This window comes from Sciurus vulgaris (assembly GCF_902686455.1).
Source record: "Sciurus vulgaris genome assembly, chromosome: 6".
NCBI lineage: Eukaryota > Metazoa > Chordata > Mammalia > Rodentia > Sciuridae > Sciurus > Sciurus vulgaris.
In genome coordinates, this window is record NC_136466.1 from 40,743,721 (window position 1) to 40,766,797 (window position 23,077).

The 23,077-nt window shown below is 45.5% G+C and overlaps 1 protein-coding gene across 1 annotated transcript in view; it reads right to left on the reverse strand.

The window, feature by feature from the left end:
• Positions 1–8,810: 8,810 nt before the first annotated feature.
• The window catches only part of TRPC7 (transient receptor potential cation channel subfamily C member 7), a 167,384-nt gene continuing 153,117 nt past the window's right edge, over positions 8,811–23,077 (reverse strand). Inside the window, exons 9-12 of the mRNA XM_079144701.1 lie at positions 20,876–21,097; positions 20,134–20,214; positions 11,828–11,903; positions 8,811–9,554 (exon numbers count right to left, since the gene is read on the reverse strand). Of these exons, the coding sequence (XP_079000827.1) occupies positions 9,385–9,554; positions 11,828–11,903; positions 20,134–20,214; positions 20,876–21,097 (549 nt within the window). The 3' untranslated portion in view covers positions 8,811–9,384. The remainder of the gene's footprint in view (positions 9,555–11,827; positions 11,904–20,133; positions 20,215–20,875; positions 21,098–23,077) is intronic.

The window sequence follows — 23,077 nt, forward strand, 5'->3', positions numbered from 1 at the left end:
ATGCTGGAGAGGATGTGGAGAAAAAGGAACACTTACTTACATTGCTGGTGGGATTGTAAATTAGTATAACCACTAGGGAAATCAGAATGGGAGTTCCTCAAAAGACTAGGCATGGAAACACCATACGGCCCAGGTATACCTTGCCTCAGTATTCATCCTTAAGAATCAAAGTCATCATACTAGAGTGATACATGCAAATCTATGTTTATACCAGCACAATTCACAACAGCCAAACTATGGCAGCCTAGATGTCCATCAATGGAAGAATGGATAAAGAAAATGTGGTAAATATACATAATGGAGTTTTATTCAGTCATAAAGAAAAATGAAATTATGTCATTTGCAGAAAAATGGATGGAACTTGAGAAAGTTATGTTAAGCAAAACAAGCCAAACCCAGGAAGTCAAAGGTCATATGATTTTTCTCATATATGGAGGCTCTTTTTTCTTTCGAGAGATGGAGCTTATTTCTCTACAGAGAGAGAGAAGGAGAAGATGGGGGTGATCTCATGAAAATAGAAGAGAGATCGGTAAAGGAAAGGGATCAGGGAGATGGAGGAGGAGAGGGAAAGGGGAACTACTGGGGAGTGATATTGACCAAATTATATTATTATATAGTGTGCAGGTATGCATATGTAACAACTGATCCCACCATTATCTATAACTATAATGCACCAATAAAATATGGTCCATTAAAACATATTTTATAGGGGAAGAAACTCCTTGGAAATCTTCAGTCCCAGGATTACCCTGTTCTCTGAGTGAGGCTCAGAGAGGCCCTCAGCAGGAGTTCTGGAGCCTGTTCTGTCCTTCCCATGGTAAGGTGTGTGAGCTGAGCCGAAGACTAGGTTAACTGGCTGCCTTCAGCTTGTTCAACAAAGCGTGGATCCTCCCATAAGATGACCAAAGCTATTTTGCAGGACAGGGCAAAGGTTCTACTGGTGTCTAGAAACAGTTTCTAAGTGGAGCGTAGCTGACCTGGGCGGGTAAAAACCCTGAATGCAATTTCCTTAATACCTGCTAACCTGTGTTTGCTGGCTACTGTTGGTTGAGGTACTAGGCCTTAGGATTCAGGAGTAGATAGTTTTGGGGGGATGCATGGGTAAGATTAGTTTCCTCTAAAAGGACTGAGTATGACATGGAAAATTCCTGGACCATCCTTATCCCCTGTGTTTTAGGTCTCTTTTGTGGGGTAGCATACTGCCTCAAAACTAAGGTGCCTAAAGCAGCAGCACTATTATTTCTCATGGTCCTGTGGTTGGCAAGGTCAAGTTGGGCAGCTCTTCTTCACACATGTGAATCACTCTTGTGGCTGTTCTCAGCTGGGGGCTTGACTAGGCTAGAAAGTACATGAGGCCTCTGGTCCTCTGAGGTTTCTGTCTATGTGCCTCTGCACATTGGGTAATATAGGTGAGCTCCTTGACAATGTGGCAGGTGGCTTGCTGTAAGATAAGATCCAGTGGGACTGTATCTATGAAGCCAAGGTTCCTGCTGTATTTGCTAGTGCCCTATTTACTAAAGCAAGTCACATGACTGCTTAGTGGCAATGTGGAAGAGAATACACAGTGCATGTATCATGTATCATTGGTGCCACAGATGCAATGGTTCACCACAACTGTATTTTCTTTTAAAGTCATCCAAGCTCTTCACGGAACAGAATGGTGGCCATGCCAGGCACAGAGAGCATCTGCCCCGAAACAGTGTATCTCTTCCAACTGGGACCAGTGCACTGGTCCACCACTTCCTGGACTTAGAAGCCTGTGGTGTGACACAGGGGAGGTCACACAGGCCCATGCTTCTCTGCTCTGCACTAGTGGTGATTTGTGCCCATGGGTAACCATAGATCATACAGAGGAGACGCTGAGGCCTGGGCCATTTTCAGATTGTGTGATTTCCCCTTTTCCGTAGAGTGCCCTCACTTGATGCTGCCTCTTGCCCGTTGTTCTCTGGTGTGGCCTCTAGTGAGGCCTGCAGCAGTCTCTGCTCATCAAGAAGGTAAAGCCACTGAAATCTGCTCCATATGTCCTTGGGTGGCCTCCAGGTGGACGAATGTGGGAGTACATATGGCCCACTTTCCCCCTCCTCCTCTTCCTTTCTGCCTCTGTGCTGGAGGCTTAGGGTCCAGTCCTATTCTCACCTCCAAGTCCCCCTCCTTGTCTCTGCCCACACAGCAGAGTCCTGAGGTGGTCAATCACATACCATGGCTTGGGGTACACTTTCAGTTTCTGAGAGTTGACCTGTGACCCTCAGCCTGGTTTTGTCACACCTCTGGGTTCTTGTCTCAAGCTGTTAGCTCCCCTTTCCAGAAAGTATTCCTGTTTCGCCTCAGGCTGAATCTTTCATATGTTTGCAGGAGAGGACAGACCAAAGGTCTCCAAGAATTGGGAAAATGGTATTTCTACCCTTTGGGAAAAACACTGAGAATCTACACAGAGTGACTAGAATACTTATCCATAGCGCCCTCACCTTGTGGTTTCAGCACAATGGAAATCACTTGCCTCTGAGCTCAGGCTTGGGGACCAAGAGGCTTAGGAGTCCTAGGGCACAGAAAATCGTCTGTGTATTTCAGAAGGAACAGTGCCATGAGGTGACACTCCATGGCCTTTGCTGAAGCACGGAATATGCATTCTGCTCATGTGGTTAGTGACAATGAGAATTCTGTGAATGGCTTTATGTGAAGCTGCATCTGAAAAACCAGACTGGTGTCAGATAGAGAGATGGTCAGCAGGGCTGGCCAGACCTCAGGGGCCTCGAGGTTAGTTCTGTGGATTGGGAAGGCCCGAGGAGCTCTGCCTTGGTGCAGGATACTTTCTGTGATGGATTTGAGCTGAGCATGAAATCCTCGAGTTGTATTCTGTCTGTCATTAAAATGATCCAAAAATGATCACTTCCTCTCCTTTTCAGGTGTGGGGTGGTCACTGCACTCCCTCTGGCATCTGAGTCAGTGGCATAGTTGCTGGGATTCATGCTGCTTTCAATGATCCATGCTCATGAAAGCAGCAGTCCCCAGAAATCCAATATTAGGTTGTATTTATGTAATTGAAATAGTCCACTTCACCAGCCTATACCTAAAAAATAAGCCTATATATTTCCTATTTATAGCAGCAACCTCACCAGCTAGAAATCGGTTATGCTCAAAGTGTCTACTGGTTATTTCTGGAGTCTCTGAGGGATCACTCTCACCAATAAGCACAATAACTGTGGTCACCATGCCAGCAGCTTTGTCCCACCTCTGGATTGTATCCCTGTTGGCCTCCTCTTTATCTGCTGCCTCCTCAGCTGTTGAGAGATACCTCACAGACATGCCCAATGTGCCTATTCTAGATCTTTCCAAAGTTGTAGCCTGGACAGAGCTGGAAGACTCTTCTCCTGGGTCCTGAGGGGCTGGTGTCCCTCAGCCCCATAGCAGTCCTGCTAGGCCCCATGTAGTTTAACCTGACCCTCCTCATTGTCCAGAATCTTACCGAGTCTCAAGAAAAACAGTCCTGGTAGATTTTGGCCTTGGCACATCTAATCACAGAAGTTCAAGACCAGATCCAGGGAAAGGGTGGGGAAAAGAAGCTACAGTGTCATTTCAGTGTTCATCAGGACTCCAAGGAGGTAAGTGACAGAAAGCCAATACAAGTTAGCTTGAACAAAAATGGGGTTCATTTGGTGGTGAACTGAAAGGTCATCTGGAACAGGTCTCCAGATTTAAGGAAGAGCTATAGGAAGCAGGGCATCAGGGGTGGGCTAAACCCAGGGTCAATGTTATGTTATATTCTCTCCTTCCCTCTCTTCTCCCTCCTCCTCCTATCTCTTCTTCCTACTGTTTTTCCTTGCTCTTTGGCATCATTCACAGACAGTCCTTCTCTAGATGGCAGGGAGGTCTACTGTTCCTCAATCCTGTGGCCGCACACACATAGACAATTCAAGGAAAAACTGATTAACCTTGCTAGGGTCTGTTGTCAATATTGGGAGAAATGAGCTTCCAGTTGACTGCATTGGGTTTAGGTTCTAGCCCATGTCTGGAGTTGGGTGTGATCTGTTCATAGCCAGTACAAGGCCTGCATGCCCCACAACCTTTCCCCTTCTTCTCTCTCTCCTGTTGGCTGATGCACGTGTCCTTACGTGCCCAGAAGTATCCTGTTAAATTTTTATTTGGCGTATATAAGTTGTTTTCTTTTGTCTTCTATTTCCCTAGTGTGCTCCAAGTCTGCCAGGGCAGGGTGAGATACTGACCTTGGGGAGTGTGGGGTCAGTGGCCTACTAGAAAGTTCTTGCATATCCATTGCTCCCAGGACATATGGCCTCTTTGTCAACCCAAGTAGTTGATGCTACATCTAGGCATGCCTGTCATGGCACAGTGGGTGCTGTTTGACCCAGTTATATCTGACTCAGATACTCGGAAGACTCAAAATCCACACTTTTAAAATTCATATCATAACTAACTTTGCCCCTGCCTGAACTCCTTCTTCCATGTCATCCCTCCTGGGAGCAGGGCAGGGACTGGTTGCTCTGGAGACCCCCTGGATACTGACAGGTGGCTGAACTCTTGCTCATTCCAGAAGAGCCAGTGTAGGGTTGCTGGTCCAGCCACAGCCCAGGTTTCTAAGGTCATTGGTACACTCCTCTTCCATCTGGCCCTCTCTGCTGACCGCTTTGACCTCTGCTCTCTGACCTGGCCTCCATTTCTCTCCTGCCCCAATTGGAGGGGAGCATTCCTGGGTTGGGGAGAACCCTGAGCTCCTCCATCACCATTTCTCGCAGATTTTCAATTTTTCCCTCAATCCTCCTTTCCCTTCTCTAAAGAACCAGATCTCTGGAAACCAGAGCCCACACACATTTCCCACCTGTGTTGTGTCTTTTCCCTGAAGCAAAAGGCATAGGGTGTCCCTGCTGCTTGCTAGGGGAAGCAGAGGAGCAAGAGCAGGTCAACAGTCAGTCGGTGGGTTTCGCACAGTGGAAGCTGGCCTCATGGTCTCCCTCCAGGGCCAGGCAAGGTTGGGGTGAGCCCCAGAAGCTTTCTGTGCCTGGGGCCCAGGGCTGAAGGTACTTTCATTGCCTGCTTGGCTTGTGTAAGTTGGGTTACAGCCATGTGTTTGTCCTGGAGTTCCTTCCCCCAGGAGTTCCACCCTTTGAGGGAAGAAGGGAAGAGTGGAATAAACATAAAATGGAGTTGTGCATGCCTGTCTGCATGGGCAGGTCAAAACTCCTTGGCTTGCTGCCTCGAGGGCCCCTCAGACTCTGCACTTCACATAAACATTAATGAACCCTTGGAAGAGGGGCATACATCCATGAGGGTATCTCATACTCCCCAGACAGGTATGTGTGGTCACAGTCTTCCCAGGCCGCAGCCATTCAGCTAGATTTCTTGAGTCACACCTGCATAAGGGAATCTCCTCCAGGTGTGTCAGGCAATTTTTGTATTGGGACCTTGCTGGGTGGGGGGTTGGGAGTTAATTTCCCATTATTAGAGGAGACTGCTGTGCTTTCTCAAGTGTGTTAGCATGTGTCCTTTAGCAATAGCTTTCTGGGCTAATTCGGGGCTTTTGCCTGGGAAATGTCACTAGGACTTGTTGAGTCCTATTAGGAGCTATTGGAAGGTGACAAGTGACTGGAGAACTTGCTGCTTAACCTCTGGTCATCTCAGAGACATGGCCAGCAGCTTTCACTCCTGAGTCCTTAAGACAGTGAGCAGTGCATTGTGTTGGGAAAGGCAGTGGGGCTTCCTTCCAGGCTGTGATTAGAAGGGAAATGAGTCATGTGGTTCAGTCACATCTGGGCAGAGATGCAGCAGGGAACGGATTGCATTTTCTGCAAATCCATGAAGTTTTTCAGCGTCCAATGGTGCTAAGGAGCTTTAGAAAAATGAAGCCCAGAAGGGCCCAGCAGTAATTCATTGAATGCCTACCCTTTGGCCCTGTGCCAGTTGCCTGGTGGAAAACAGACCAGATACCCTCATGGAGTTTCCCCATGGACAGTGAATAAAGACACTCAAGGCATATGTTGTGGACAGAATGACAGTAAGTGTGCAGAGACACAGAGCACAGGAGGTACTTTGGGAAATGTGCATATCTTGGGGGAGTTATGTGAACTTTTTCAGAGAGGGCCTGGGCCCTTTCTCATTTGTTCTTGAGTTCCTCTCAGGTTCCATTCCACACTGCCTTGTCTGGTATCTCCAAGAGCTTCTTCCTCTGCTTGGCTAATTCAACACAGGCCAAGGGTGTGGGGCAAGTGAGGGAGGTTGTCAGTGCCTGGAAAATCACTAAGCTCCTGGCTGATGTGCTCTGCTGGCCCTCTGTTCCAGGCTTCCACAGCAGCACTCCAAAGAGGAGACCCTTCCCCGCTCCACCTGGCCACCATGAGTCCATTCCTGGACCACTCTCTCACCTCCTGGAACTTGGCATGAAAAACTTAACAAATGGCCTGGTTTTCTTTTCCCATTTTTAATTACTTAGGGTGGTTTGTTTTCTTTTATCTCAATGAGGAGCAGATTGGATACTTAGGTGTGATAGGAAAAGGGTGCCACAGCTTGAAAATGGGTTTGCCAACTGCCTGTGGTTGAAGGCAGATAGGGAAATTGAATAATGCGTCTCAAAAGTGTTGATTAGCATTCTGATGAAGATAAGTGGGCGATCTGAAAGGAAATCTTCCAGAAGTGTTGATAATTTATCCCCTGGGCAAATCAATTGCTCTTCTACAAAGCATATCCGTCTCTCTATTCCAAGTCCAGGCTTGAAAAGGAACCCTCCAGGACACATGTGGCCCGTCCCCAGTACTTGGCAAGGGACTAAGAAAATATTTGCTGAATGAGTTCATTCATCTTCTGCAGGCTTTGCGGGGCTTGGATGTGTATTTGAGAAAAGCTGTGGATATTTTCTCCAGAGCTGTGCCATCGCAAAGACTGGCACACGATCTGAAGGGCACTTTAGGTTCTTTTAAATCCATCCATGGCCCCCTACATGCCCCAGGTTAAAACTCCCAGACCAGAGTTTATATCTGTAAAGTGCCCACACAAGCAGTTTGCCCGAGGTACCCACAAGACACCTGTATTTCTGTGTTGTTTGAGCACTGAGTGGTGGTGCAGATGGGCTGGGGAGGCCCAGGTATGGAGTCACATATCAGCAACATTTCTGATGACCTATTTCAGCTGCCAGGGGCTCAACAAAATTTTTTCCTCCAAGAAATTGGGAAGATTTGGCAAAAACTGGGCCTGGATTGCTTGAGGCAACCCACAGTGGGTCTGGTGTCTGCAACCTGCTTAAGAAGGGCACTGACCAGTTTGTCACAACCTATCCTCACAACCCCGTAATGCTGGGACCAACTTCACTTTTATTTACTACTTCATCTCATCTGCTGTTTTCTTAGAGTTCAGTAAAAATCTCTTGCTACTGAAGATATATTGTTCATCTTGAAACACAAACCCTCTCTTTCCATATATATTATATATATATATATATATATAAAATATATATATAATTCTGTACTTATGTGGGGTTTACACCCCAATTAGGTCATCTTAAGTTGAAAATATTGTAAGTAAAAATATGCATTCAATAAACCTGCCCTGCTGAACATTATAGCTTACCTACCTTACATGTGCTCAGAACTCTTGCATTAGCTTACAGTTGGGTAAAACAATCTGACAAAAAGCTTATTTTGTAATGAAGTGTTGAATACCTCCTGTAATTTGTGGAGTACCTGTATCCCAAAATGCTGGTAGCACCGTCCACCATAGAGTGCTGGTAGTTCACCTTTGTGATTGGGTAGCTGACTGGGAGCTGCCATTGTCCAGCATCATAGAGGATACCACTCTGCATGTGAACAGCCCAAGAACAAATCAAAAGTCAAAAATTAAAGTATGTTTCTACTAAATGTGTATGACTTCCACACCATAGTAAAGTTGAAAAATTGTTACGTTCAAAACTGTTATGCATTGAGGGCCATGACTCATATGTACACACACACAAATATGTGTGGATATATGTATGTGTGTGCTCATGCGTGCATATGTGTGTATATATGTATATGTGTGTGTATATATATCTTATATGTGTGTATATATATCTTATATATTTATGATTTTTTGTTCTTCCCTTTCTAGGGCATCTTCAAGGTATTTGAATTTGTAACCCTGATCCTCCTCACAGGGTTGCTGTGAAGATTTAGAGAACTGATCCAAACAAAGCCCTGAGCATATCTCCTGGTACACAGTAAGTGCTTAACAGCTTTGAATGGCAGTCCCTGTAACCAGTGGGCTCTTCTGGAACCCAATGCTTTCTTCAACCTGCTCAGAACCCAGGTTTCTTCAACCTGCTCAGAATGGGCATTGTTTGGGACTGGGCGCCCTCTGGTGGCTGTTCTTCAGATTCCAGACAGGAGAATGGGGTTCCATTCTTGACCCCCAACTTCCTCTACATACACACCAGAGAAAAATCTGAGAGGCAGATTGGGAGAAAACTTCATCTTTCTCATTATTTTTTTTTTTTTTTTTTTTGGCTTCCTCCTGGCTTTGATGAGGCTGGGGTCACCAGGTCTGGGGATTGAAAGTGGGGCTTGGCAGTAGAGGCCAGAGCCGGTAACTTCTTGGGGATCTTGGCTGCAGGATTTTGCAGGGATTGGTCCCTTCTCCTTCCAAGTCATCCCTGGTGTGAGAATTCCTAAGGCCACCTTCAAGACAGAGTTCAGGACAGCCTGGCAGCACATCCACAAAGATTCCCCAGGTTCTTATGAGGTAATTTTATTTCTTTCCATTTTAGGTAAAAATAGTAAATACAAGATAATCTTAATAAAGGTAAAAATACATCATTTGGATTTTTTTTTTTTTTTGTTCTCTAAACAGTGCTACCTACAGTACAATTTTTGACTTAGGATTTTTAAACATTTTTTTATAAACAAATAAACTATTTTGCTATTAGGCTATCTGTGTTCTCATCTGGCACTTAAGAATAGATCACAGGTCACCTCCCGGTTCTGGCTGGATGTGTGGATAGGTGGCAGGGGGCAGCAAGAAGGGGCTTGTGGGATGAGGAGGTTTGACTTCCCGGGACACAGCCAGAGCCGCAGTCCTGTGTGCCGTGGGAGGGCACATGTGTGCATCCAGGATGGCCGTTTCCTGCTGTGGCCACAGGAATGTATTTTACTGAGGCTGGACCGGAGGCCTCCTCTGTGTTAGGGGCACTACTCTTCCAGGTAGCTTTTCTTACCCAGCAGCCTAATTTCACAACTCTGGGTCCAGGCAGGTCCCTGGGCTGGAGATGTCAGTGGTGTGCTCGAGACGGAGCCAGTGGATCCCCTTGTTTCCTAGAGGAGTGGGCCAGCACCCTCCCCACCAGGGCTGGGGGCCAGGGTATCCAACCTGGCCTTGGAATGCTGGTAGAAGTCACAGATGCCCACTGGGCTGCTAAATGTCCTTGCCCTTGTTCACCCTCAGGTGGTCTTTGTTTAAGTTCTTTCCAAATTTCTCACTGAGCTGTTGGATCAGGTCAGCCAGCTCACCAGTAGCTTGGGACTTCTCTTCAAGAAGCTCATAGCGCAGGCTAGAGATATCCTGCTTGATTTCCTTCAATTCACCTACAAGGACAGAGAAGGTTTTACTGAGTGTGAGCAAGTAGAAGGAAGAGGCTCATCCCAGGTACACATTGGACCAGATACTGGGGATAGAGGTGGAGCAATGGCAGCTCTGTTTGACCTAAAAACTACCCAGCCTCCCACTATTGAAGAACACATCCACGGAAAGTCCTCCTCCTACCATTGCTGGAAAGTCTCTTCCCCATGACTAGAAGGAGGTGTGGAGATCAGGGCTATGAATTGTGTCTAGCACCTATCTTGAGAATGTTTTTCCTGGGGTCATTAAAGGCACATTTCAAGACTGAGCAACACCTTCATTAACTGGAACGTGAATCATTTTCATGATGCTTTATGTTTTGTTCTGTTGAGATCTGCAGGGAAGGGAAACTCCAAGGCACCTGAGAGAATGGCTCAGCACAGTGGCAGCCACAGGCTGGTCAGTCTCTCAGGAGTGAGCCGGCTGCCTGAGCAGGTCCCCTTTGCCCACATAGGCAGCATAGCCTCAGTGATAGAGAACCCTTACTGATGCCTGCCACTGCCTCCTTCCGTAACAAGGGACCACCCACTAGGGACCTTCACTTTTTATTTTCACAGTAAACTAACCATGTGGTTAGAAGTCCAATGATTCTGGGCTGTGGGAATCTTTTTGTTAACCACAAAGAAGAGCAGAAAGGTTCTTTCCTGATATTATAGATACTGGACTTTACTCAGTGGGAATCTACTGCCTGTGGACATGTTATATGAATAATATGAAAGTAGATATGAATTTATTTCCCAGGCATGTCTTACATACATAAAATGTAGAGATCATGAAAGTATAGCTTGATCCATCTGGACAAATGCCTGCACCTATATTTTCTTTCATCAGGTGCTTCACTGAGACCCATGTTTGTAGTGTCATTTAAGTGGCACGACACCTGGTTTTCCCTACCTTCTCTATCAATTGCATCCATGTCAATCACAGTTAAACACTGCTTGAGGCTGGCAGGCATGACACCTGGCAGTTTTATACTTGTAGGGATGATATACTTTTATATCACAGTAGGGGTGGGTAGATGGGCTGCTGCTCAGTCCTTAAGCAGTGTCAGCTCAGGAACCAGCTCATCCTTGTTGAGCTTCAGGCTACAGGCTGGGTGCCCAGAATGGGGCAAAAGTCCTCTCACTGACCAGGCCTTGGTAGCCCCTGTGGCCCGAGTGAGGGGGAGACTAGTGCCTTTGGTCACGGACATCGCTGTTTTTAGGTAGTAAACAACCTAGGTGTCTTGTGGAGATTAATGACCTGGTATAAGAAAATTTTCTTTTCGTTTAAAAGTAATTGCTTAAAATAGACTGGAAAATAACCCAAACAGTGAAAATAATGTAGTTCGAAAACTTCAGTGTGCCTGAGAATCACTGCATTATCCAAAATGCAGACCTCCCGACCCCATTCCAGATATGCCACTTCATTAAGTCCAGCTGGAGTTTGGGTACTGCAGTTTTAACGACCAGTACAAAGTTGGGGGATACTTAGAGAAACCGCTGGTTGTCAGAGGCTGAGAGCCTGAAGCTGAGACAGGACAGGGCTGGCTGGAATTGGCCCAGTGGCAGCCTCTGAAAATGGTATTACAGGTTGCGCCCTCTGTATGTAAACCCACAGAATGAGGTGAGGCACTGGAACTTTGGGGTGTCCTGAACTCAAGGGACCTGAGACTGACTCAAAGCAGCCCTCACTGTGGAAGGAACAATAATGTCTCCCACCTCCATGATGTCCACATCCTAGCCTCTGGTGTTCACCTGAAAGTGCTGCATTACATGGTGCCCAGGAACTAAGGTCAAAACAGAATTGAGATTGCATTTCATTTGGCCTTAAAATAAGGAGATCATTCTGGATTATCGAGGAGAAACCAATCTAATCATGAGTTCTTAAGGGTGGAGGAGGAAGGCAGAAGAGTGGGTCAGAGACGTGTGATGAGAGACAACAGGCAGGTGAGGTGGCAGCATGAGGGGAGAGAGGCTCTGCTGCTGGCTATATGCAAAGGCAGGAGGTGGCCTCTGGGGTTGTGCTCAGGGCAGCCCCAGCTGTACCAGCAAAGGAATGGAGACCTTGGTCCTGCTGCCTCATGGAAATGCACTGTGCCCACACCCAGTGAGGGAATGGATTCCCCCAAGCCTCCATAAAGGAACATAGCACCCCAACTACACCGTGATTTTTGCCCTGTGAGACCCACATCTCACTTATGACCTGCAGAGACCCCCACGTTAGGCCCCCACGTTCGCGGTGATGCAAAATCACTTACCTTCATTGACTTCGTCATTTTCTCTGTCCACCTGGGCCTTCAGGACATATCTTTTTATGAGCCGTTTCATGATTTTCTGAAATGTGAAGCAAGGAGGAGCTCAATGCCAGGCCTAGCACAGAGGCGGCCTATATGATGTAGCATGAGGCCCCCTTCCCTCACAGTGCCTCTGGAGTCCCTGCGACATGCCTGACCCTGGTGCCTTGCTCTGGATGCCCTGCCTGTTGGGGGGAAGCTAGCCAGTCTCTCTTTAACCTCTTTAGTTCTCAGGTTTCAATGCCCGCCTGCCCATGGGATATAAGAACAGGATACTTCTCAATGGCAGGAGGCTGAGCCACAAGAGAGGGAGAAGGAATCATCTGTGTTGCTTGAGGGTCCTGGGCCTGATCCTACTCTGGCCAGTCATGGCCTCTTTTCTGGACCTCAGTTCCATTTAAGGAAGGTATGTTGGGAACATTTTATCTGTCCAGCCCAGGTGGAGCTGTGTCCCCTGGAGGTTGACAGTGAGAGATATGCTATTCACAAGAGAAGATTGCTTGGTGCAGAGGTCAGGGTCAGGCTTGGAGGACAAGTCCACCATACCTTGGAAATCTCCTGCCAGACATGGCAACAGTTACAGTTTGAGAGACCACTTCCCACTAAATCCCATTGGCCTGACCCTGTATCGCCAGTCATGCTGGAGGAGAAGGGTTTGGGCCTGAGGTTACAGTTATTATGTAGTCACTGTGTTCTCTAAGCAAATGAGGCATGAATAAACACTTAAGAGGCACCGAGAATAGAGCAAAGTGTAAAAAAGACTGCAGGAGGTGAACTTTGGGTTTTGTCAGCTAGTTGATCCAGGGTTCCTGCGAAATCACAGAATTTAAAAATATTCTGGAAGTTGAGACTCTGACTCTTAAGAGAGATGAGGAGCATGGAAAAGAAGGAGGGATTTCCCTGCTCCTTGATCATCCTGTACTGTGGCCTACACATCTGCCTACACTTAGGACAAAAGGGACTGAGGCAGCATTTTCTAGACTGAAGAAACTCTAGGGGCTCAAATGCTGTTTTGGGTTTGCGGTGTGACCTCATACAGGTTGCAAAGTTCTCTCTGAATACAAGGGCTCTGGAAAAGATTCCTGGAAGTAAAAAGGAAGTGAACTAGATGCAAAGAGTTGAGGGTTCAACTCATTTTTATCACCGTTTGCTGGTTCTCTTCATGCCTAGGAAGTTTCCAGACTGTGATTCCAAGACTGTGTCTGAACCTGGCCAAGGCTCTCAGCCGTGACTCTGGGTTGACTCATTCAGGCTGGTGTGCCTTTTTTTCTGCTATGGGGCTCATGTCCTCCTGGCACCAGAGTTTGGGGCATTGGAACAGTTATCAGCAAGTTGCCTTTCTGCTACTCCTTCTCAGAGAGCCTGGGTGTTCTCCTATTAGTGGTTAAGTTGTCATGCAGACTTTCTTAGGGACATTCTTCTAGTCAATAGAGTAGTTATCTAAGTGTTATGGTCTGGATGAGAGATGTCCCTCAAAACCTCATGTGTGAGACAATGCACGAAGGTTCAGAGGAGCAATGATTGGATTGTGAGAGTCTTAAACCAATTAGTGAATTAATCCCTTTATAGGGATTAACTGAGTGGTTAATTAACAGTTGGTTGTGGCTAGAGGAGGTGGGCATTGGGGGCAAGACTTTGGGGTATATATTTTGTATCTGATGAGTTGACTTTCTGCTTCCTGATCATGTGAGCTGTTTCCCTCTGCCGCACTCTTCCACCATGATGTCCTGCTTCACCTTGAGCCCTGAGGAATGAAACCTCCTATCTATGGATTGAAACTATGAGTCCCCAAATAAACTTTTCCTCCTCTACAGTTTTTCTGGTCAGGTCTCTTAGTCACAGTAGCAATAAAGCTGACTAAAACACTAAGTTATAAGAATATGTACCTTTCCATGGGACTTGATGATACTATTTTCACTTCTTCTTTTCCTTCCTGAACTAGCAATTTGAATCCAGGGCTCTCTATTACCTAGCTACATTCTCAGCTCATTTTTAAAATTTTGAGATAGGGTCTCACTATGTTGCTCAGGCTGGCTTTGAACGTGCAATCCTCCCGTGTCCGCCTTTCCCTCCCTGCCCCTGGAAGCTGATGTTACAGGTGTGCACCACAATGCAAGACTTTTTTTTTCACTTTGCATTTGGAAAAAAAAAAAGCAAAAACATTGTTCTCATGTGGGGTGGGGGTAGACCAAAACTGCAGATACCTAAGTATCCATCATTCCTACTAAATAAAAAATTCAGAAATACTCTTCTACTGCAAATGTTCAGGGTAACACAATCTAGAGGGATCTAGTTAAAGTTGGTTGCTTTAAGGACAAACCTTAAGAATTAAGGGTTCCTCAGTTTCTAGATCCATCAATAAAAGAGGCTTTTATGTATGATGATAAGCCAGAGCCTAGAAGTTCAGTGGCATTGAGTAGAATTCTTTCATGGGTACAGTGGCAATCATGGTTCTTCCTGCTCAATATGTACTGTATCTGTACCACACAACTAACCTGATTATATTAAAAAAAAAATTCCGTGGGTTATTATAACAAAATATGCCCCTCAGGCTCCCTTTGGTTTGAATTGATGAGATTCAGCTCATAGGTCTCCTTCAATGCCAAGTAGGAAGGGAGAAAGGATGGGAAAGAAACAGACAGGCATATCGAGTGCTTCCTCTAGACTAGGGTTGAACTAGTCTGTCTCACAAAAGTATCTCACTAAGTCCTCCCAGAAACTCAGTTAGATGGGAGTCTGATCTCCATTTATAGTGAGGACACAAGGACCCGGATGCTCAGACAGCAAGGTGATTTCTCTAAGGTCACACATGGGAAGTGGCAGATCTAGGATTCAGCCCAAATGGAAACCAAAGCCAGGGCTGTGTCTGGACTTCAGAAAAAGGTTAAGTGTGAGATGGGTTAGGGAAGGAGATGCCTTGCTCAGTAACTGGTTCCATTAGTCAGAGAGGGTTTGGGCTGCTTCTGGTACCACGAGCTGTCATGCAGGAGGAAGACTCAAAAGTGGTTTCAAAAGTGGTGCCTCATCCAGTGTCTACCCTTGGGGGAGAGGTTCACTGGTATAGTACTGGGATCAACACTCATGCCCATTCTTGAGCAATGGCATTATTGACAGGAGTGTGGTTCCTGCAGACCTGTGGTTCAAAGAGTTTCAAAGAGAAGGTTTGCTTTTAAGTCCTCAACCTGAATTAGGATCATAGATGCTTTGTGGAAGCAGATCCTGATGGTACTGTGGGTGTGCAGGGACTCTGACATTCCTCTTCACCCCCAAGTTACTGCCAAGGTGACAGGGACCTTCAGTGGGAGCAATGTGATTATTCACTGTCCTTACAGATTTCATTCATGTCTTCAAGGGAATCTAGCTTTTCTTTTGGTACCTGCATGTTGGAAAACTTGAACTCTGCAAGAGCGAAATGCTGATATTGCCATCAGAAAGTTTACAATGGTTGGAAATAACCCTATTTAATATGATGGTATAGAGGATATCTGTTTCCAGAGAAGGTGGACATCAAAAGCCTGCCCTCCTTTACTATGTGGGGAAAAATTTGTGGTAAGTTTGAGATGTCTCCTTGCTGTCTTCCATAAGAGTATTTTCAGCTCATGACGATGAACTTTCCCTGAGTTAATATGTCCCTGTTGGAGGCAACTTTCCTGTCCCTGCCCCCATGCCTTTAGCAAGCACTGGAGAGGAGTATATTTAGCAATATTACTCAGGCAAAAGAAGACTCAAGTGGATGCAGATGGGATGCACAATGAGTAAGAATGGTTGTCCCACAGAGACCTACCTCCAAGGAGGAAGGCACACAGTTCCCCCAGCCCAGACTCCGAGGGTTCAGTGGCCTCTGGTTGCTGCTGGTGGATGGGAAAACAGAACATCTTTCTATGGACGATAATGCCCTCTGTGCAGCCAGGGCAGTTAAGGACATAGATAAGGACATATATAGTTAAGGACATAGAGGAAGAGAACACATACACAGCCAGTGTGTATCAAGCAAGAATCCAGAGGGGAGCCATGCTGTCACAAAGGTACAGAGAAATTGAGGAATGTTTGGGAGAGACTGGACAAAATGGATGTCAGGACAAGTCATTTGTTAGACTGGGGTTTATCAAACCCTGGAATAGAGGGAATAAGCATTAGCAAGTTGTCTATCCTATTGGCTTTGATATACTGTGTGCATGTATAAATACACTGTGGAGAGTGGTGACAGAGGATGGGAGAGCAGTGGTTGAGATTGGGGGTCTCTCCTGACCTCATGGATGTGGCATGCCTGGTGCCTGGGAATGTTCCTCTGCAAGAGTACAGGATGCTTAGCTGCTGTGATAATGCCCTGCATGAGGAGGCTCTGGGAATGAGTCCTATCAGCTCTGAACTTGATCTCAGGCATACAGTTCCTGGGAATAGAGGAACTATTATGCTAGACAACTGCAATGTCTCACCAGCTTTGTTACTCCTGAGCCTACCCATTTTATAGTAACTTTAAACAATGGACTTTCTTGAGAGCTACACAAAGCTCCTAACATTGGACTCTGCAACTGTGTTTTGCAACCATGGGAAAGCTACATAGATGTTCTAGTTTCTGTAACTTTCCTGAGCACAAAGAATAATGGTTGCATAGTCTTTAACCTGATAATGAGACATATAAATAAAGACTGCTGGCATTACTCTTTAGATCTGCTTCTTCATCAGAGAGCAGAGCTCCACCTGATTCCAGCTTTATCTTAAAAATCTGCTTTTGTGAGTCTTTATTTTTCAAATTCCTTTTCATCCCTTGCTGGAACCACAAGTTTGGCTATGCTGGACATGGCAATACACCACATTGAATTTCACCTTTATGAGTATTTATAAAGCAACAATCAAATATAAATAAAAGGAAATGAAAGGAAGACCAGTAGAGTAGAGGAAGGAGAATAGGGGGAGGGCAGAGGAAGGGGTGGGTACTAAAATGGAGTAAATCAAATCCCAAGCGTGTATGATTGTCAAAATGAACCCAATGATTATGTACAACTATAATGCACTAATAAAAAGAAATTTAAAAAGAGGATTTCCCACTGGGTTTTGGGAAAGAGACTACATGGTAAAGATTGGGACTTATTTGAAGGATGGGCTGTGCCTGGCTTCTCTGGTTTATGTGAGATGCAGCTTGTTTGCTTTGTCCATAAAGAAATGTACCTCTCACAGAGTGGAAATATGGGGTCTCTACACCCATCCCAATAAATTGACACACTGGATCTTGGAACAGGTCACAAGGTAGCTCTGAGAGAAGGCACACTTTGGCCATCTCACCAATATCAGAGTTTTGTTCCATTGTTGGGTCTTCTGCCACAGAGCCCAGAATGAAAAGATTGCAAAAGCAAGAAACTAGTTTTTGTGCAAAACAACAACTCAGACTCCTGGGAGTCTAAGAAAAGCATAGAATGCAGAGAAAAACCTCTGAAGTCTGCCATGTGTTTATTTATGAAGAGGGGCTCCCCAAAGTCGGAGGATTGGTGAGCTTAAAGTAAACATTGTAACAATTTGTGAAGATCTAACAGAAGCAAGCTGACTCTGTGTGTGTGTGTGTGTGTGTGTGTGTGTGTGTGTGTGTGTGAGAGAGAGAGAGAGAGAGAGAGAGAGAGAGACAGAGACAGAGAGAAAGAGAGTGAGAGAGAGAGAGTGGGGGGGGAGAAAGAGAGAGTGAGAGTTTTGTTTTCAGAATGCTATAGGATTTCTTGGAAGCACAGCAGTGTGAGAGGCAGACAGAACATGTTCTCAGTGAGGCAGCATTTCTGGGGACAGCCTGGAGAGTAAGCAAGAAGGAGTGATCTGGGCTCCTCCTAATCTCTGCACATCTGGAAGCTGCTTTGGAATGAAAGCATGCAATTTTGACACCCTCTAGTGTGTCCAAGGAAACAGATGAGCCATCATCAGATCCCTGTCTAAATACATGCCTTGGCTTCACCTGATGTTTGTATGGTCGCAGTGCACAAGTGCCTCCTCCTGCTCTGTGTCACTGGAAGCTTGGAAGGCTCAGACATGTCTCAACGCAGTGAGCATCAGACAGGCAAAGCAGGTTCTGAAGAAGGCTCTGGTGCAGTGCTACAAGGATGGGTGATAGGCAAGTACCTGGACAATGCAGTATGATGAAAGAGTCAGTCACAGTTCAGTCAGCTGTGTGACCTAAGCCATGGAGCCTCAGTTTCCTTATCTGTTAAATGGGGTGAAAGATAGGACCTCTCTCCCAGAAATGTGGTGAGACTACACCTGGGATAGTTTCGGAGCTCCTGTCAGCAGTCATTTAGGGCCTTAAGGTTTCCTCCTATAGTGAGCAGCAGATGACTCAGGAGGATGCCAGATAAGACCTGGTAATGTGGAGGAGAGTGCCCATGTGCAAATGCAGGGTGCTCCAAGCCCTACTGCTGTCCCAGCAAACCTTTCCCTCTGATGCTTGCTGGTGGTGTTTTTTCCCCCTTCTTTGCTGTGACAACTATTTGAATAAGTAGCCTGGGGGCTTTTCTACATGGATTCACAAAATACAAGGTGAGCAAAGCTTTCCAAGGTCATTCACAGCCCAAGGCTGCAAACCAACCAATTTCTGTAATCACAGTAGGAAGCTCTTGGGAGATTTAAGGCAGGAGGGGCCCAACCAGTGGTGATGGAAGATGAAACAGGATTGCTCTGAAACTGATTTTGAAGACAGACTCATTCAGAAAGGATTCATTCTGGGTACAGGACATTCACACCTAATCAGTCTTCCTTTATCTCAGTAGCTGATTCTGCTCAAAATCAGGAGAGATTTGGCCCTAACCCATTAGGGTGTTCTATCTTTTTCATGACACAGATAATCTATACTTCTCTCTGAGAAGCTGAGAAATAAAAATCCTTCCACTGACCAAAGGATTTGTCCTGTAAAATAACTCAAAGCTGATCATACTGGGCAGTCCAAATTTTGTGCACGATAAAATACAAGATTTGCCCATTGCCAATTTTTAGTCCATGTCATCTGATAAAGCTATAAGTGCTTTGAGGGATGAGTCGTTTCTTAATTGTACAATTAAATCCTCCTCACTGCACAGCTGGCTTCTGAAATATGGATGGAGAGATTCAATTAGAGACCTGTGTCTGGAAGATGCTAAGTCTGTAATTGCTCCCTGTGGGAAGGTGGCAACAGGGACATGTCACCTCAGCCCAAAGGAATGCTCAGGACAGTTTTAAATTCACATCTGATAAGAAATGATCAGCATGGATGAAACTGCTGATGGAGGAGAAGTGGGAGGTAGGAAAAGAATGGTCTGAACTTTTATAACCCAGTACCTGTAGTTAGCATTCATCACTAGCTCATGAGCTGGTTCAAATGGATACAGAGATTTAGCACTAGTTCCTAGAAGCAATTCAAGAATTACAAACACAGAGGGTCTTTTTTTCTAATTTTCCTAACAACAGACTGGGCAGGCTGGCAGTCTAAGGGCAGATGCTCACTGAAGGCAATGATATCTAACTGGTTGCTTAAGAAACATACCTGGGAATCAGGCTGGGTGCTGCTTCTTCCTCCCCCGTGTCCACCCCCAGCATCAGGTTTCCTTGGCTGGTTGTCCAGAAGGTACACTGAACTGGTCTGCTTTTCTCCACTGCCTGCTAAACCCCTTATGCCCAAATGACTGTCACATCCTCTTCACTGATCTCTTGTCTCTTCTCATTGAAGCATAAATATGATTTTATCATTGCCTCTCCCCTGCAAAGTTACCCTTCCACCACTCTGACCTTTTTAGAGAACTATAATACACTTCACATTCACAGTGGTCAGACTCTGCCTTCCCTCTGCCCTCTTCTCCCTCTACTCTCTCCTCCAGCTGCTCAGGACCTGCTCAGGACCCTCTCTTGCTCTGCCTGTGTGTGGAAGCCCCCATGGCTGCCCGCCTCTTATCCATGAGGTCTTGGCCAACTGTTCTCTCCTTGAAGATGCTCTCTCAATCAGGACCTCCCTTTTCTTCTTTATTTTGAACCCTAGGCTTTTCTTCTAGGCTTTTTAATCCATTTGAAGTCACATTTATCTGTGTGTTTACTTGTTCATTGTCTCTCCCTGTCACTAACCAGCCTGGAGGTGCCATAAGGTAGGAACCATGTCTGTATCCTCAGTAAGTAGCACGTGCCTGGCATGTAGCAGGCACTCAATAAATATTTGATCAGTGAGGGAAGGAAGGGAGCTGTGCTCTGGGGAGATGGCATAGCCATGTGACTAAATCCGCGTCTTTGTGGTGTCTGCTTCTGCTTGTGCTTGGGAAAAGGGTGGTTACCTGGTATCTGGTGGGCTTGCTGAAAGTGTTATTTGCTGTCAGGTTTTCAGAATTCCTCATGCCAGCCTGGTAGCGAGTCTTCTGGAAAAAAAAAAAAAAAAAAAACAACATACATACATGTATGGCAGGATTTGAATAAACAATATCCACATGTGGGGTGGCTCTACAGGAACCTGTAGGAAGCTGATTTACCCCTGTTGCTTAGCTTCCCAGGACTCTATTCCTGGGAAACTTAGTTCTGTGGGATGTTCACAAGGTTACAGAATGTTGATTGGTTAACCTGGTATGGGAAGCTCTGAGTTAAAGTTATGCAGGTGTCTTTCCTCTAGGACTCCTCAGAGCTTCTGCTAACGGTCAATAAGAATCTATAGGAGGGGAGAGTGGCCAGGGAAAATTGCTCAGAGACCATTCTTCAGATACTTTCTTGGAAAAGCTATTCCACTTCCAAGTCCACTGAAGAGTTGTCACTGGGGTCATGGATCAGCAAGGCTTTAGGCAGCAGGCAGTGTGTTATGTCCCCAGCAGAGCACTCTCCAGGGAATTAATGGAAGAAGGGACAGTACCACAGGTGGCTTCTGCTGGGTTGGGCCTTTGGGGATGTATCCAGTAGATTCTAAAAGACACCAGCCCCTCACAGCTCCAGGCTTCCCTTGTGTAAGGGGCCACCATCCAAATTGAACACACACAACTCCCTCCCCGCTCCTGTTGTCTTTTCTAGCCCCATAAACCAGATGCTACCTACCCTGAATTTGGAATTCAGCATGCCCATTTCAAGGTCATTTTCACAGCTTTTGGCCTTAGATTTGCAGAGTTTTATGAGGCACATCTTGATTCTCATTATGAGATAATAAAATGATTTAGGGCTTGGCACTAGATTAAAAGGAGCAGGTAGAGTTCTTCCTTCATCAAAGTAAGACAGCCAGAGTTTTGCTCGGGCAAATTTCCATTCCACGTCTGCATCCTCCTGTGGAACAAGGGAATCAATGATATGCCATCAAAGGGCACGGCTTAACAACTGAGCTCAGTGTGACGGGTAGAGATACAGTCTGCAGATTCTGAGAGCAGACTTCTAAATAGGACTCAGGAGCGCTTGCGGATATTCACCCTTTCTACAGATGGCATAAAGATGGGGCTTGTTCTTGCCAAGACCATAGGCATGCGTCACTCTTAAAGCTCCACCTACCTCCTTGGAATTCTTCGTGGTGGAAGAGCTGCGGTCAGTGCATGTCACCCTCCCCTATGGAGTGTTTTCCCCAGTGTGCCCCCCTTGCAGCTTACCAAAGAACTTTTCTCCCTGCCACTTCATCTTGATATCCCTTAAGTTTTACAGCTCTGCTAGCAGATTCACCAACTACCACAGTATCAAGGTATTTATTGATCATTTAGAGAAGTGCTGTCCAATAGAAATGCATTGTGAGTCATGAAAGTGAGCCAATAAATTTAAATTTTCTGCAAGCCACATTATAAAAAGCAAAATGGAACAGGTAAAATTAGTTTCACTGATATACTTTATTTGATCTAACAGATTTAAAATATTGTGGTTTCAATAAGTAATCATTACAAAAGTTATTGCTTAGTGGTAGAATGTATGCTTATGATGCACAAGGCCTGGGTGCAGTCCCCTGCACCACCAGGAAAAAATATTCCATTTTCTCTGCATACTAAAGTTTTGAAATCTGGCATGAATTTTATACTAAGAGCACATCTCTGTCTGGATTAGCCTCATTGCAAGTGCTCTTTAGGCATGTGTAGTTAGTTGGACAACACAGGGTATTTATTAAAAAGCGTATGTCTTATTGGTCAGAGGAGTGCTGGGGTGAGATCTAGCACATGTCGCTCACGGGGAACAAAGCCTGACTATGGTTTGTAGGAGGTAGTCCAGCTGCGTTCTCTTCTGGGAGGTGGGGGGGTAGATTAAAAATGAGGATCTGTTTTCTCTTAATGTCAATCCCAGAATTCTCAGTGCCCGCCGCCCCCACCCTCCACAAGGGTGGCGGTGTGTTTTTTTTTCTATAGACAGGCTCCTGAAACCTCTGTCCTAGGAGGGCAGTTTGAAGCCAGGAAAGAGGATAGGATTTGAGGTTTTTTTTTTTTTTTTTTTTTTTTTAATTTAAATTTTAATTTTTAATTGTTCATGATCTCACTCATTTGAGAATAGGGTTCAGAATCAGAACAGCTCTTGTTTCAAAACCCCTTATTAGCTGTGTGACTTTGCTTATCCAGAAAATGAAGACATCATAGTTCCCTCACATGGGAACTGAGGTGGGCATAGAGCATGTGCTCAGTTCCACAGGCAATGGCTACACACCAAAGGGCTGTGAGGTCAGCAAGGGACCACAGGAGGCTGCTGGGATGCACCATGAGAGTATAAGGTCATAACCAGCAGGTTCAACCTCTTTATTTGCTTTTGTGGAGGATCAACACCTGGCCTGGTCTACTTAGGGACATCCTGTGTGGGTCTGTTAGACTGGAAGTTTTGTGAGGGCTGGGTCACTTCTGGTCTCACAGTTCACAGGAACATCTTCGCTGAGAGGATGGGTGGTATAGTGGTAAGAGCACGGGTTGTGGAGTCTGCTTGGGTTCAAATCCTGGCTCTGCACCTTACTAGCTGTGAAAACATGGCAGCTGACTGGGTCATTCTGGGCCTCAGTTACCTCATTTGCAACATGGGAATAATAGTACCTACCTTATAGGTGGTTGTGAGAATTAAGGAAATTAATGCATAAAAAAAATTTAACAGTGCCAGCCCTGAGTAAGCCCTCATGTAATATTTTTATAATATTATTTTTAATATTATAAATATTATATTATTTATAATATTTTATAATATTATAAATAATATTTTATAATTATAATATAATATTATAATATTATTTTTATTTCCATACCCCAGAACAGGCCTTGTGAGCAAACATTTATCGAGTACCTACTCTGTGCCTGGCCA